This window comes from Littorina saxatilis, linkage group LG4 (assembly GCF_037325665.1).
Source record: "Littorina saxatilis isolate snail1 linkage group LG4, US_GU_Lsax_2.0, whole genome shotgun sequence".
NCBI classification, from domain to species: Eukaryota; Metazoa; Mollusca; class Gastropoda; order Littorinimorpha; family Littorinidae; genus Littorina; species Littorina saxatilis.
The window spans coordinates 34,105,287-34,122,477 of record NC_090248.1 but is presented as its reverse complement, the minus strand read 5'-3'; the positions used below and the strand labels follow the sequence as shown (position 1 = coordinate 34,122,477).

Here is a 17,191-nt window from a genome sequence, read left to right as displayed (position 1 = left end):
CATATAAAATATAAAAGCCAACTTTAGAACGATTTTTATTTTTATTTTGAAAAGGAAGAAAAATGCACTGTGTCAGCATAATTGCCTGACAGAAATACACATAATTACATGTACTTTTTTTTTATTCTGTCAACTATAACAATTACTTCAGAGCGTATGCATGGTTAGTACCGCAAAGTCTACAGTGAAACGGCTTCTGTTGTGTAGATGTTAAAATGTCAAACGTAGTCTCTTCAAATTGTTAATGTTTTTGTTAAACTTACAGCCAAATGTTTATATTTTTGTATCACCAGTATTTATTTTGAATTAATAAATTTGAATGTATACATACAGTAAAGAGTGTTGTAATTCAATTTTCTTTAATTTTTATTGGTGCAAGTTATCAAAAACGACACACGAAGAACAGAGAGGGAAAGAGTGAGAGAAAGAGAGAATTAAATGCACATCATGACCTCAGTACACCTCAAGGAGTTCTCTTTTGGCAAATTCCAGCATCTAACGCATTTAAAGTTACATGGTTTGGAGCACTAGTAACTCATGGAATTGCCACTTTCTTTTTAACACTGCAGCCCTGTAGAATTGGAATTGTTGAAATCTGCTCCGCAATCGATCAATGCTGTTTACCCTCACTCAATCCTTTATGACAAAGGTCTCCTGCTGAAGGAAATATGTCACACACATTTTCTGTTTATAACCTCTGTAAATTGACTTAAATTTTAAGATTTCCTCCTTTTTTAAGACAGATTTTCTCAGATATTTTGTTATTCTTTAAAGAGGGGTTCCACTGTACAAAGTCAGTAAAACACTTGCACACTTTGAAGCATCTGCATGCACTCTCGCTCTTTCTCAGAAGCAACAAAAAGTACACACACAAAAGTCACCAATACAAATATCCCAACAAACAAAACACACTCACTCACACAGAATCACACAAAATGTTGTTTCTAAAACACAAGCCCAACTTGCACATGGTCGTGATCATCATTTTCATCATCAAAAATACTTCCATCTGATTTGTATGTGCAGTAATAACTTATGTTTTTGTTTCTTGACAAATTCATCATTTAACAAGAGGCGAAGCCTTCAAGGCTCACGTAAGAAATCGACAAACAGTAACACAAACTCAATCACTCCGTCACACACACACACCCACACACACACACACACACACACACACACACACACACACACACACACACAGAAAGAGAATAGGTGAAACTGTGCAAGAAAGCGAGACACTAGATCTAGATCTGTCTGTCTGCATGTACACTAGTTTCGGCCCGCTCAAAATAATAATGACCGAGACTTTCAGTACTTCCTTCGCGTGACGTCTAACCCTCTTACGTCATAATGTGACGTCAATGTAATGTGACGTCTTCAAATGTTAGAGTTTCTACCACAGACATACACACGCACAAACGCACACACGCACACACACACGCACGCACAGACAGACAAAGTTACGATCGCATAGGCTACACTTACGTGAGCCAAAAACTATAATGCATAATTATACATAAAAGCAAACCAAGACTTCCTGACTTGACTTGATCAGTGGTTGAGGCCCATGAGGGCCCGTTCACCGTACCAAAGATGATGCAAAAAAGTGGCAATGCACGGCGATGTACAAAAAAAAGTCTTCGTCACAACACGACTACATAAATGCACTGTGATCATTTTCATACAATTTAATTAACATAAAAGAAATTCTATGTACAAATTTATCACAGAAAAATCATGACTTAAATCATGGAACACAGAGCAAGAGTACCTGTACAAAAAAAAAGTCTTCGTCACAACACTACTACATAAATGCACTGTGATCATTTTCATACAATTTAATTAACATAACAGAAATTCTATGTACAAATTTATCACAGAAAAATCATGACTTAAATCATGGAACACAGAGCAAGAGTAATCAAGGATCAATCTTACAGTTTGCAATTTAACACCTCAGTGAAAATGAAATTAGAAACAGAAATTTTGATAGGTAAAGAAGAAGAAGGGAAGCACCTGATATATCACACTCAAACTGGTGTAGACATTTTGATGTCAGGGATGGCTAGTAACTTCCAGAACGTCACTAGCTCGCCAGAAATTTTGCTTGCCCAGTACATACCACAGTTGCTGTATCTGCAGTGTTTAAAACTCGATATTACAGTACAACCTAGTACATGTATTGCATTTGACCAGAATTTTTGCTGGCTAGCCGGGCGAGTTGCTAGGCGGTTTCTACTAGCCCGGCAGATTATTTACTGGCGATCAGGCGGACAATTTGGCCATCCCTGGATGTAAAAGATGCTGATGCGAGCACTGTATAGGCTGCACTAATCCATTCATTATACCGATATTTTACAGTTCAGTAAAATGATTTCCATAACAACATTTATGTGTACAATCACATTAATTATAAGGACTTGAAGAGTTCACATCTTGCATAGATGAGAAAAGAATGCTTCAAATCATAACACCCAACACATGTATTCAAGAACGGTTTACACACTATATTCCTGTAATTGTAGTTGCATGGATATGTGCTTCTCTTTCAGGAGTACCAGGAAATCAAAGTTAATCAATTAATTATGCCAAGCAAAAAGCATAGCCCTGAGCACATAATTTAATCACCTGAAAGTACATGAACAGATTGATGTGACTGATAAAACCTTTCTGGAAAAGGCAGAATTGACTCATGAACACATCTGATTTTCCTTTAAAAACGGGTTCTTGTGTAAGGTCAGATGCCCAAATTCAACAAATGTATTTAAAATTGTTAAGAAATCAGGTTACAATTAAGCTACCAAATTTTATTTTCTGCACATAACTTTTTCCATATAACTCTGAAACAGCAATCAATGTTGGAACATGTACACTGTACCCACTAGAGGCGAGTCAAATCTTATGAATGGCGCTACACCCCCCCCCCCCCCCCCCCTCTGTGTCTTAACTAAGAGATTTTTAAGAGAAAAGCACAACAACTTTAGAGAACCTTTTTTTTGGAGTTCACTCTCGATCAGTCATGCAAGCAGACTTCAGTTCATTTCCTCTTCAGGCAAAATGAATCATCTTTTCAAAGTGATGAATTGTTGTGATCAAAACTCCCCTAACCCATCAATGTTGTGTACATTTTGGCTCCAATAAATGGAATACATATAAACCAGACCATTCCTTGACACTGATGTACATTCTTTGGTTCATGCAGCAGATATTTATAATTTCTCGTTCAGGTGGTCCTCTCCTTTCACCGGTCGACTCTTGAACTTCCAGATATCCTGTCAAAGAAAAATATGAATGTACCAAAAACAGGAAAATAAAATAAATTCTAATGATTTTAAAATATCTTACTGTCTTACCATGTAAAAGCGTAATGCTTCACTTGACAAAAAGGAGTACTGAGTTTTATTCTTTATGATACTGTATTTAACTTTAAGGCACATTCTGATAATTATACAGTAGGTCAGAGAGATGGACAGACACTTGACTCTCTCTGTGAATCTCTTTTCCATTTTTTTGGTTCACTCTCTCTTTCACACACACCCCACACTCACACATACATGCCCCCCCCCCCCCCCCCACACACACACAATACATGCATGCATTGGTGCATGTGTACATTCTACATCACAACCACGAATACTGCAGCTAAATTTTGGGATCTCTTTTCCTGACATTAGCAAATTATTACAGTAAACAAACTTACAGCAAAATCCACCTGGACTCCATCGCCAATGCGTTTTTTGACCAGCTCCAGCACCTCGTCAGCGATCACGCTCTGTGTGGTGTCACTCACGTCCACATAGTGACAGTCGCCACTCGCATAGTGACAGGAGATGGACTGAAACACACATGGCATGGCATTGTTAAGCAAGGGGTCATCAGTATAAGTCAGACATTTTGGCCACACAAAAAACATCTACTGCAGTGGTAACTGCGATGAAAGCACACCCTTGGGACCAGCTAAAAAGTGTCAGGTGGCGTGTCACAACAGGTATGTTCTGGTCAAAATAAATACAGCAAAGAGACCACTGAAAGTGTCCTTTCAAGTGATGTATCCTCTCTCCAGAGGTGGCCTCACATGGCATGTACCAATGCACATAAGAAGAGCTAAACCACTGGAAAAGACCTCAAACAGAGCTAATTAGTAGAGGTTACATGCCGAGTCTCAGTGATTATTAAAAATAATGGTCGAAGTTAGCGGATCATGAAAAATGCGAGCTTTAGCGAGCTTTTTCATGACCGCGAACTGAGACCATTATTTTTTATAATCACTGAGACGAGGTGTGTCCTTTCTTCAGTTATTCAAAGAAAAGAGGAGTTTTTTTGCGAAAGTTTGATCGAATCCTATTCACTCAACCAGTCAACCTGCGCAGGCGATCGATTAATGCGCGGTTGTATAGTTCCGTGCAAATCATTCCATTCTGTTAACACTTCTTGTCAGTTTTCCTATTTTGGACTAAAATCAAGTACACAGATATGCTGTTATTCTGCTGTGGTGGCAAAGGCAGATATTGTGTGTTCTGTATATGTTTTGGTATCGCTTAGGATAATGTTCTTTCGTCAAATGGGACTAGCAGACGAACTTTTGCACCCGTGTTCCAACGTTAAAAACTGTATAAAGTTCAGTTTTCTGGGGAAAATAGTGTATGAAACCGCTTTATGTTGTTTAAATTGATGAGATGTGTGCATTTGGTTGAGTGTGATCTGTTTATTAAATGAAATATTGTTGAAAACTGACCGTCGGATTGCAGTCTGTTGTCGAAGAAACTGAGTGAAAAGAAATTTGAAAGGGGAACTACTCTTGTCGCTAGACAAAGTATGAGAGTTACTTGCCTTGGGAATTTGCTTGTGATGAACGTTTGTGCACAGCAGACCTAGATTCAGAAAACAACCAAACTCATGGATTTTATATGGAGATTCATGTGTTCAAGCCTGTAGTTGTTAATTTAAATGCGGTATGTTTGTATTGTTTGCTCCAGAGATGTATACTTCGTACATTAGAGCGTTCGGAACTTTTCAGTCGCAAAAGTAGTACCGACGCAGAACAGCTTCTCAACCCATTGCTCTATCGAGGATTCAGGCTGTTGCTGGGCCGTTATTTGTTTGGTTGCTGGGTGTTTATCGAAAAATAACTAGCTCTACAAGTTTACAGAGGAAATGAAGCAGAGGGGGAAATAAGTGCTAATATCTTGCTCTAGCAAGAAAGTACAGTAATGGAACAGGGTCTTACTATCCCAAGAAAACGCAAAACCACAGAAGCAGAATTCTACCAGTGAACTGAACAGAAGAATCCTGCAGGTTCCAGAGAACCTCATCCATTGTTTGAACATATTTCTTGCAGATGTCAGAACATCTTACTGGTAAACTGTACAAAGTGTTGATTAAACGTCAGAATAGAATCCAAACTCTCAGTCATAATTACTGAAAAAAATTCTAACTGAAAAAAATGGAATCTCTCGTACTCTGCACAGAAACTTACAGATAAATAACTGGAACACAAAAATTAGAACGATTTCACAGCAAGACTGCATGAACAGAATCAAACAGTTACAATGAAATAAATAACACAGATACATTTGACATTATATTACAGGTAAGTAACAGAAGAGAACCTCACCTTTCTAAAGTCTTTGGTGCGGTTCATCCCAGAGCCATGGATCAAGATCGGGTGGAAAAAGACAGTGTCACCTGGCTCCATCTCAAGATGTACCCTGGGCATGCTGGGATCATAATTCTGAATGCCGTGATACATTTTGTTCACTCCTCCCTGAAATAAGGCAGAAAGATATGTGGATCAAGGTCAACATCCATGGGTAAAGGTCAATTAAACCTTGAGTGTGGTCCAACACTGTTTGTCAAGATGAATGTTATAGTCATGATCTTTCAGACATGTCAATTTTTTATGTAACGAAGTATTTTCTCTTAATTAAGTAATGGATAACTGTGCACGCAAACCAGAATGATGCACTGCATGCCATACATTCAACACTTTTCGCACAAAAATTTACTGTAAATGCACTTGCAGAGTATCATAATTTGTCTATTATTATACCATCACTATGTGAAACTTACATGTAAGACATGCAAAACAGAACTAAAAAATAAAATCAGATCCTACCATCCTATACAACATACAAAACAGATAAGCATGAACCAAAATGTTGAAAGATGTTTTCTTGCTACTTTGAATATCTTTCTTACCTCCCACTGTGGGTATTCATGAGGTAAGAGCTGCCCTTTGTGTGAACCAGGCACCACCACCAGACAGCCGTTTTCACGGTTCACTCGTTGCATGGCTGTCCAAGAGCACACGATACGCTCTGCTGGGCGAAAGGGGAAGTAGTGGAGGTCTTGGTGCATCGGATGGCGAGATGTCTTCTTGCCTGCAGGCACAGTAAAAATTGTAATTTGATGTAAGGTTTACTCAAAGATTCCCCGGTTTGCCACACCACTGCTATCCAACGCCCCTTTTCTGACCCCTGAAAACATCCCCCCCCCCACACACACACACAAAAAGCAAAATGTCCTGAAGCTCATTCTTAAAATCATTCAAATACAAATGTTTAGTACTGCTTTGACTTGAAATGTATTAGGGTTTTTTAACACATACTTTGATTAACTTTTAAGAAAAGAATAAACATCACACTGATCTTCCTGAAATGTTCTTCGTCCCCCCCCCCCCCCCCCCCCCCCCCCCCAAAAAAAAAAAAAAAGTGTGTGAAATGTTTTGCCTGTAGAATGAGCAAAAATGGAGTAGGGGATGAAATTTTACTTTTAAATACTGTTTTATTTGCCCCGGCAAAGTATTTGGCAATTCTTACGTGAGAGTGTCCAGCAAAATGAAATGTGGGGATGCTGTGAGTGTGCGTCCCATACAACAAACTGACCTGCATCTGGTGGCTTGTTGATGAGCATGGTGTGCATTGCCAACATGTTCTCTCCCAAGATACTCTCCACATAGGTCACCACCTGAATGCACAGCAACCTTTCAAATTAGGGCAGAATTCATATGTGACCCTCCACCACGAAATGAGTCGCATGTCACCTTGCGCGGTTCTGCGCTAGGCTGAATATAAGTCCGGGGAGTGTCTGGTAACAGTGTGAGGGTCACCTTAGTCACAGTCTTATAACTCAAAGAGTTTTCGCTCTTTTCTAAAACGGTTTTCACCACTGGATAGAGCACAAAAAACTCTTTAGGAAAATGTAAAAATATGAAAATCATGCAAAGGTGACATGCGACTCATTCCGTGGCGGAGGGTCACATATATAATAAGATGCCAATGCACATTCCGCTGTCTGTGGTTTCAAGATGGATTTCAGACACTGCACTTCCACTGTCATTGTTTTTTGACATGCTGAAGACAAAAATATCTTGACTGGAAGAATTTACAATTTAAAATCACTGATAAAGGTCGCAACTCGGCTGTCAACCCATGGCTCGACTTGTCTCTGTTAATACTGTTGAATGAGCCGAAGATAAATGTCTATGTACCACATTCAGATAATAAAGTTGTATTGAATTGAAGCTATACATGTGTAGACATTGAAAATAATGAAGATGGTTTTTGAAAAGGCAGTCGAAAACACTTTACCTCCGGCAGACAGCAGTATCCAAAGAGGACATCATCGTTCTGAAAGTCTTGCAACTTGGTGATTGCTTTCTCTCCTGGCACAAACTCCGACTTGGCAATGGCCACATCTCGCATGATGGTGATTCCTGGTACCTTCACATCTTGACGGCAAATTTCACCAAAACGCTTTCTGCAGACATGAAGACAAGAGTTCTAGAATAAGATTTAGAATGAAGAACATTTGAGCATAAATAATTGAAATTGCAATGAAAGGCTGAGCACTCAAAACAGTGGTGTGCCTATTACCTAAATATACATTATATCTTGACTGTTTAACTACATGTAAAATGTTGAAAACAGTTCTGTTGGGAATGCATTTCAGAATAAGGATTATTGATGCTAACAGTAACACACTCTCTCTCTCTCTCACACACACACACACACACACACACTCTCTCTCTCTCATTCTCTCACACACACATGTATACATGCAGTACGTGATTTGTACACATATCTAGATGAAGGCCTGATAAACTGCCTCAGTATACAAGGAATCATTGGTACAACAAAACAGTACTGAACCTGTAAATGTCAAGGTTATCTTCTGACACCAAGCCGCGGATGACAAGAAAACCATTGTCCTCGTAAAACTTGCGTTGTTCTTGGGTTAGAACGCTTGGTTTGTCAACTGTGTATTGAAAGTGACTTCCGATGTCGAGACCAGACACTGGGCAACTCTGCTGATCTTGGTTAAGGGATTAATTAATTAAGTAAAAGTTTCAGGAATAGTTAAAATTAGAGAAAAATTGTCTTCTAGGATATTTTGGTCTACGGTCTCTCTCTCTCTATATATAATTATATGTGTGTTTGTGTGTGTTTTGCTTGAGAGCTCAAGATAGATTATAAACTACATCTCTCTCTCTCTCTCTCTGACACACACACACACGCACACACACACACACACACACACAGAGCTCCAGACATACAATGATACACGCACAAGCTAGCTCACCCACTCTCACACACACACACCCCCATACATGTAAAAACGACGTTGATATTTCAATCAATCAATCAATCAATCAATACGAGGCTTATATCGCGCGTATTCCGTGGGTACAGTTCTAAGCGCAGGGATTTTTAAATTTTTTTTATGCAATTTATATCGCGCACATATTGAAGGCGCAGAGATTTATTTAAGCCGTGTGAGATGGAATTTTTTTACACAATACATCACGCATTCACATCGACCAGCAGATCGCAGCCATTTCGGCGCATATCCTACTTTTCATGGCCTATTATTCCAAGTCACACGGGTATTTTGGTGGACATTTTTATCTACGCCTATACAACTTTGCCAGGAAAGACCCTTTTGTCATTCGTGGGATCTTTAACGTGCACACCCCAATGTAGTGTACACGAAGGGACCTCGGTTTTTCGTCTCATCCGAAAGACTAGCACTTGGAACCCACCACCTAGGTTAGGAAAGGGGGGAGAAAATTGCTAACGCCCTGACCCAGGGTCGAACTCGCAACCTCTCGCTTCGGAGCGCAAGTGCGTTACCACTCGGCCACCCAGTCCTTATTTTTGGCCGGTCCATACACTTTTGTGACACCTGGTTTCTCAATAACTATGGGCTTGAACTTTAACTAAATTTCAGATTTGATTACAGAATTACAACAGAAGTATGTAAGCAATAATAGACTCGCTTCAATATAATAAATTGTAATCGTAAAATCGCTTTCCGGCAGAGTCGCACACACTTTTACACTCAGAAATGACAAAAACAGTCATTGTTTTGATCAACTCAAAATGATGTATCTTAACAGTTTTATGATTAAAATGGCGTCTAAAAAACCAAAACTGAGGGTAGAACATTGTTTTGACGTCAAATCAATGAGAGCGTCAAAACTGCGTGGGCGAAATTCCATCGTTTTGTCCATATAACGACGGATGCACAATCACACGGCTACCAGTAAGTTCGTCACACGGTAGATTCGTCACCGGTCCCGGTAACTTCGCCACAGTAACTTCGCCACAGTAGTCTGAGCGCGTCTCTCTCTCTCTCTCTCTCTCTCTCTCTCAGTCCCACCTCCTTCCACCCCTCCTTCTCCTCACATTGAGTTTCTCTGCCTCCTTGACAGTGAGGTTGAAGTCGTGTGTGTGTGTGTGTTACTGAGTGAGTGTGTGTGTGTGTGTGCGATGGTGTGTGTGAGTGTTTGTGCATGTGTACGTGCGTGTGTGTGTTTTAGTGAGTGTGTGTATGTGCGATGGTGTGTGTGAGTGTTTGTCAGTGCGTGTGTACGTGCGTGTGTGTGTCGTGTGTGTGCGTGCGTGTCATGGATGTGGGTGTATGTACGTCCGTGTCTCTCTCTCTCTCTCTCTCTCTCTCTCTCTCTCTCTCACACACACACACACACTCTCTCTCTCCCTCTCTCACACACACTCTCTCTCTCTCTCTCTAAAAAATGTGAATCTTGAATCTCTCCCACAAATCAAACATCTGAAAGCATAAGCATTATAAACACCCGCCCACCCCTGCCGGTAACTTCGTCATAGGTGACGAATCTACCGTGTGACGAACTTACTGGTAGCCAATCACACACACACACACACACACATATGCAGTGACATACAAACACAAATACAGACAGACACAGATACACACACAGAGGGTTATCTACACCCATTTTCTAGAAAGAGAATTAATTGTTCAACATGAAATCAAAAGATTCTGTGCAGCACAAATGAAAGGATACGATGGTTTCTCCATTCCTGCTGTGCAAATGTCCAAACACAACACTCAACCGTTCTGCCATTTTGGACCTCCAAACTCTGTTTGTTTTACATATGCTGCTTCGTTATCAAATCGTTTATCAACTGTGCAGGCAGCCTTTGGTCTGCCTACCTGACCCAAACCGTGTCCTCAAATGTACTCCACATGTCTACAACTTCCGGTGCAGAAGTACCGAGGAAACACAAGGGACGCAATCCGTTTGTTATTTTTTCACAGGCAAGTTATTGAACCTTGCTGTTCTTCCGGCGTGCTTTGGTAACAACAGAAGCGAAGTGGTGGGAAAGAGCAGATTCTGAAATAGAATGTGTACTTTTGTAGCTGCTGGTTTTATTTTAAATATAATGGAAGCGAGGAAGAAAAGGATGACGGAGGATCAGCTCATTTGAGTGAAGTGGTGAGTGCGAACAGTGAATTGTTTCTCTCTGTGTGTGAATGTTTGGAACTCAAGTCTCAACACCGAGATCAGAGATACTGTAGCAGATCTCTGCCGAGATTGACAAAGACAACAGCAGAGGGTTCAGTTCGGTACAGCTAGAGAAGGTGGATGATTCAGTGGTATCTTTATTGAACCACGTACGCAGTACTGCTTGCGGGACGTACGGTGCTAACGTAAATGGCAAGATACTTGGTAGGCAAGCTATATTGCTTTTCACTATTTGCCGTGGCGCCCGATTTCAGGCACTGGGCTGAGGGGCTAGCCTACCACCCAGCGCTACCTAGCGCAGCAACTGGGCCCCGACGAAACAATACAAACAGGACGAACAATATGGAGCAAGAGTGATAGATTCTACCTATATCACTACTAATTACTTACGGGTCGCTATAGGGGCTACCAGTAGGTTCGTCACACGGTAGATTCGTCACCTATGACGAACTTACCGGCAGGGTTGGGCGGATGTTTATGTGTGGGAGAGATTCAAGATTCACATTTTTTAGAGAGAGAGAGAGAGAGGAAGAGAGAGAGGGAGAGAGAGAGAGTGTGTGTGTGAGAGAGAGGGAAAGAGAGTGTGTGTGAGAGATTCAAGATTCACATTTTTTAGAGAGAGAGAGAGAGAGAGAGAGATGTGAGTGAGAGAGAGAGAGGGAGAGAGAGTGTGTGTGTGAGAGAGAGAGAGAGAGATGAATCTCAAACAAAATCCAAAGGTCCACACCTGAACAACTTTATTTTCAAATCAGGTACCATCAATTCTGACATACAAGTGAAGCATAAAAAACATGTCATTCAACTGAATCTATAACTAGAAGACAAAAGCATGCCAAGCTGTGGCTATAGCAGCGGCAGTTATACATCTCACCTTGGTAGTCACGTTTTTAATTAAAAAGTCTTAATATAAAAAAGGAGATTAAAATTAAAACATACATTAATGCACAATGATAATCCAACGGAGATCAGTACATTTTTAGCTGTGACGCTATAGCGGCGGCAGTTATACATCTCACCTTGGTAGTCACGTTTTTAATTAAAAAGAGTCTTAATATAAAAAGTGTTCGATCTATGACATTTTAGAATCAGAGTCATAGGAAGTCATAGATCCGGTCATCGGTCATCATCATCATTCTACAGAGGCATGAAGTGACTCGCGGCCCGCAGAGTTTGTCGTGGGGTCTTCTCGTGCGCGATCAGGCGGTCCCACAGCCTGAACAGACGGACAGTGGTGGTGCGTGCTGCTGACCGCTGTCGTCGCACCACGGCTGACTCTCGCAGCAGGATGATGTTAATGTCCACTAGTGATGCCTCGGCTCCTAGGAGGTTCAGCAACAAGTACATGTTCAGTTGGCCCCGTGTTGCCTTGGTGTTAAGGCGACGATGCCAACCCTCCACGTCGTTGTTGGTTCTGATGGTGCGGTAAAAAACTGACCAACTCGCCGGGGGCCATGTCGGGGTCTCCGGCCACGTGTGCCGGACGTACGCACAGATACTGCGCTGCCCATCTGTCGCGGCTTCCCCCTCGAGTCAAGCAGGGACGGCTCCTCCAGTTCCATGGGAACAGCAAACGAAGGCTCATCAGTCACCACCACCCATCTCAGGGTGCTGTGTCAGAGACAGTTCTGACTGAGCCACTGCCACACAGTCCTGGCATCGCCAGTCCAGTTCCAGTTCAGTCTCCCCTCACGGCACGCCTATACGTTGCACGGTCAATACCAATGCCACAGATGCGGTGTTGCCATCTGCCACATGGCCCATCACAGAGCAAGGCCTCCTGTCTACTGGTGACCGCCACCTGACACACAATGCAATCGACTGCACTTTCCATAGCGAATCTGGAGCTGTTCTGCTAACTGTCAGTTTGTCCATCATTATATAGTGGTCTTGTGTTAATTACGTAGATAACTGCTGAGCAGTTTTCACACGGCACAGTCCGAGCGTTGTTACTAACTTTTAAAACGCGAGATCTACTCATTGTGCAGTTCTCAACTGAGCAGTTTTCAGACGACACAGTCCGAGCAGTTCTCAACACCCCGTAGTGAGAGAGAGAGAGAGAGAGAGAGAGAGAGAGAGAGAGAGAGAGAGAGAGAGAGAGAGAGAGAGAGAGAGAGAGAGAGAGAGAGAGAGAGAGAGAGAGAGAGAGAGAGAGAGAGAGAGAGAGAGAGAGAGAGAGAGAGAGAGAGAGAGAGAGAGAGAGAGAGAGAGAGAGAGAGAGAGAGAGATAGAGAAAGAGAGAGAGAGAGAGAGAGAGAGAGAGAGAGAGAGAGAGAGAGACAGAGAGAGAGAGAGAGAGAGAAAGAGAGAGAGAGACAGAGTGAGAGAGAGAGACAGAGAGAGAGACGTACATACACCCACATCCATGACACGCACGCACACACACGCACTGACAAACACTCACATACACCATCGAACATACACACACACACTAAAACACACACACACACACACACGCACAAACACTCACACACACCATCGCACACACACACACACTCACTAACACACACACACACACGACTCCTTCAACCTCACTGTCAAGGAGGCAGAGAAACTCAATGTGAGGAGAGGGAGGGGTGGAAGGAGGTGGGTGGGAGAGAGAGAGAGCCGCGCTCGGACTACTGTGGCGAAGAAGTTACTGTGGCGAAGTTACCGGGACCGGTGACGAATCTACCGTGTGACGAACTTACTGGTAGCCGCTATAGGGATGGAGAGGGAGGATGGGTCTAAAGAGAGAGGGGAAGGGAATCTAATGCATGGGGAGGGGAATCTAATGGGACAGAGGGAGTGGATTCTGACAGGGGGTGCTTATGGGCTCGCGCCTCGGAGCCAGGCCTCAACGATGGTCCTGAAAGCCCTAACCGAATTAAAAAACAGGTTAAAATCATTGTTGGCGCTAGTGCAGAGTGGCCGTCATGACACCTCTGCTCACTTATGAGTTCAGAAATGTATGTTATTATTTATATTGAAATTATTCAAATGGATTTAATGATGAATTATTCTTGCCTTTTCTGTTTTCTGTTGTTAGCTAGCTACCCCCTCCCCTTATTAAAACAACATGCATGCAGGGAAAAATTCACTTCTCTGATCTGATCGAGTTTATATGTTTTGAAGTACACCTAATGGAACCTTTTCTGTCACATGAGCCATATTCACATATAGTCATAATGAGTCTGTGTTGTAGCAATCTTGGTCTGAAGTTGTACAAAATCATGATTTTGTTCATTTCTACTTTCCCCAAACAGGATTGGTATATATATTTATACCGCTAGCAATAGAATGTCACACTATTTAATTGCTTGCTCTTCAGATTTCCCTTCATTCTTTAGATCAAATCACCATGCAAGCCAGCACTGTCCATTTATTCAATTACTAGATGAATACCCGCTTCGCCGGGTACGGCTTCGCCGGGAAGAAGTAGAGCCGAATACCCGTACGAAGGAAGGGAGATAAACGCGCAAAACACTGGAGAAAATAAGTAAGAGCAGTGATGTACATTTTTCTAGCAGCCTTTAGGACAATTGTCCTGAAGACTGAAAATCAATAGGACACAGTGTCCTGAGATTGCAATTTCAATAGGACAAAAACACGACTCGTAAAACCGCATTTAAAAAGATTTTTCAGTTTAAATTCTTCCACCTTCCGCGACTGTCATGACTAGATACTCAAAGGATTGAATCACATTTCAAAGTTATTTGAACAGTTGTCGGGTTTTTTTCACTGCCCATCTGTCGACAATGTTTTTCAGGTAGGCATCTGACCGTTCTGCGGGTCCCTCAAGTTTTGCTTTCAGGATCATGTTCTGGGTTTTGACACACAATCGGTTTCTTCGAGCCGTGCACACCAAGTTCTGTGCACTGAATCCTCTCTCAACGATTTATTGCTGAGCCAATGAATGCACTCGAGGCACCATATGGGTTCGGTTTTCTTTTTTTCTTCTTGATCCAACTTGAGGATAAATTAATTCAAAGAATCAGATCCCATATGGTGCCTCGTTCACTCAACAAACTGGTCACACGCAGTGCACACTTTCGCTTGGCAAAACCGAAACCAGCTTTCCTCACGCAGTGTTTACTTTCGCTTGGCAAAACCGAAACAAGCTTTCCTCTTGAAAATTGAACAGTCCGCATGTCCGCTTCATTGTCAAAAACGATCGGACCCTTGACCACTTCTTCTGTAGGTTAATCGGACCTGTGTCCTGCTGGGGTTAAAGCTATAGGTCCTGGGGAAATTGGATCGGTCAGAGACCGGAGACCGACTAAAATGTACATCACTGTATGAGTAATACCCGGCTTTGCCGGGACAGTGACCTTCTAAAAATAGAAACGGGAATATGGATTGAGCGTTGTCGACAGTGACCTTCTAAAAATAGTAACGGAAATATGGATTGACGCCACACGAAGGAAGGGAGATAAACGCAAAACACTGGAGAAGATAAGGAAGAGTTACTGGGAATGGATCTGGGAAGATGAACAGAAAAACCAAAATCGGTTCAGCGCTGCGCGCTGAGAGCACGTGTTGAAAATTCTCATCGACCAGGTTGTGTCCGGGGTCTACCTGAATATGCCCACCAAATTTGAAGCAGATCCATCGAGAACTTTGGCCGTGCATCGCGAACACACACAGACACACAGACAGACACAAGTCGTATATATATATAGATTGATTACCAAGTTCGGTTAACAACCATACAGGGATAAACAGGTTTGCATGCACAGAAATGAAATCTGATACGGCCATATAGTCAATGCACATTCAATAACTCGATCTATTCAGCTGGAACTGAATGCAGTCTAGCTCAGTAGGTGCATGTTCCAACCCAGGAGATATATGTATAGGTTACAACACGAGTGTTGTAATCTGTATATCCCATTCTACCATCAAACACAAAGTGTAGACTACTAGCGGCACTGTTGCGATCTGTGCAGGGTAAAACTGTTGCCAGCGAGACTTAGCCCTTTTGCAACCTTAAACTAAGTGACCGTCGCTGAAAAAATAAAACGAATGAGTGCATCGATAAGTACGCGGTAACACTACTTTCAGACCATTTAAAAGCTTTAAGTAAAGGTTCATAAGTTGCAAGAAAGTAATGAAGTCGAATAGAAATTAATTTAGTTGAAGCGCACAATTCTTTTGTTTTGCGTTTCAGGTCGGCAGAACGGGCGAAACGGGTTTGGGACCCATTTGGCTTACTCGATTCAGAATCGATTCCACGTTGTTTTTCTCGAACGTGTGTAATTAGGCTTATTGACAGAGAAGCAAATTTTAGGGAACAAATATGTAGGTTTAGATTTAACCATTTGCTCCCTATTTGAAATGTATCTACGTGATAAACTGTTTTGCGAGTGTGTTTGCATGGATGAACTTAAACTGGTATGGTGTGAGGAAAACGCGACCGACACGTCTGTCACCGCCGATTGATTGCATTTTGAAGGAATATGACTGGATTACGGAAAAATATGTGGACTTACTGCAGAGCCAGGCAAAAGAGTAGACTTGCTCGCAAAACACGTGAAACAGCCGATGTTTGATAGCTGAAGGCGCACACCAAAACACACTACCGACAGATTCTCAAAAGTCGTCTGCTAACGATGCAAGGGGAGGGTACTCGTGTTTTTGTTTTGGTTCGCTAGCATCTGGTTATCTTGTAAGTTGAATGTTCGTTTTTTTCGACCTGCATTGCTTTCATAATGAAAGAAACTTTTGCTTATTGCATCTCATACATCAGATCAGTTCTGAGATTCATTTTTGCGTGCAACTGATATGGTTTTCTGAGCCGTGCAATACGATTTTAGAACTTCATACAAATGTGTCACATTGTTCGGCGCGAGGTCAAAGGTCGGGAGGAAAGTAGTCCTTTGCCCAAATCGGAATCTGCACTATCATATATTTTTTGGAGTCCATGATGTATTTATTGAGCTATAAAAATACAACATATATACCCATACTGAAGTAACAGAGACAAAGAAGGGAGGTCATGGGATATTACAGTATAACGTCTGACGTTTTGCAGCTCGGGTATACAATTGCATTGAGTGCAATACTTCCTGGTGTGGGCGTGCTACCTTAATGAAACATGAACTGTTATGTGTAATTAGCATAAAAATAACAGGTTTGTTTGTGTATGTTAAATTCTTTGATTGTGTGCTCGCTAACTCATTAAATGGATACCCGAATAATTGACACTGATTAAATCAATAATCGACAAGGAGTCTATATATTTGCAACAGGTGGGAAAGCTGTGACAGGAAACGTTCTAAAAAAAGTTGCCTTCTTCTGTGATGAAACCCTACCCTCACATTCCCAATATTGAATAAAGACCCCTCCTTTTTACAACCAATTTTTCTGGACATTTTCAAGGTCGTTAGTTGGAGGTTTAACTGCACCTCTATTTTAAGACACCCA

The 17,191-nt window shown here is 41.8% G+C and overlaps 2 protein-coding genes across 2 annotated transcripts in view; one reads left to right on the top strand and one right to left on the bottom strand.

Moving 5' to 3' along the window:
• Positions 1 to 65: 65 nt before the first annotated feature.
• LOC138964563 (phytanoyl-CoA dioxygenase, peroxisomal-like) lies at positions 66 to 10,520 on the bottom strand. Its single transcript, XM_070336556.1, has 8 exons — positions 10,328 to 10,520; positions 8,151 to 8,308; positions 7,590 to 7,758; positions 6,885 to 6,966; positions 6,199 to 6,380; positions 5,615 to 5,764; positions 3,701 to 3,835; positions 66 to 3,272 (listed from the first exon to the last, which is right to left on the bottom strand). Exons 1-8 carry the CDS (start codon positions 10,385 to 10,387, stop codon positions 3,210 to 3,212), a joined length of 999 nt encoding a protein of 332 aa, XP_070192657.1. The 5' UTR covers positions 10,388 to 10,520; the 3' UTR covers positions 66 to 3,209.
• A 66-nt stretch (positions 10,521 to 10,586) lies between these two features.
• The window catches only part of LOC138964562 (protein tyrosine phosphatase domain-containing protein 1-like), a 36,292-nt gene continuing 29,687 nt past the window's right edge, over positions 10,587 to 17,191 (top strand). Inside the window, exon 1 of the mRNA XM_070336554.1 lies at positions 10,587 to 10,759. The gene's annotated coding sequence lies outside the window, so the exon portion shown is untranslated. The remainder of the gene's footprint in view (positions 10,760 to 17,191) is intronic.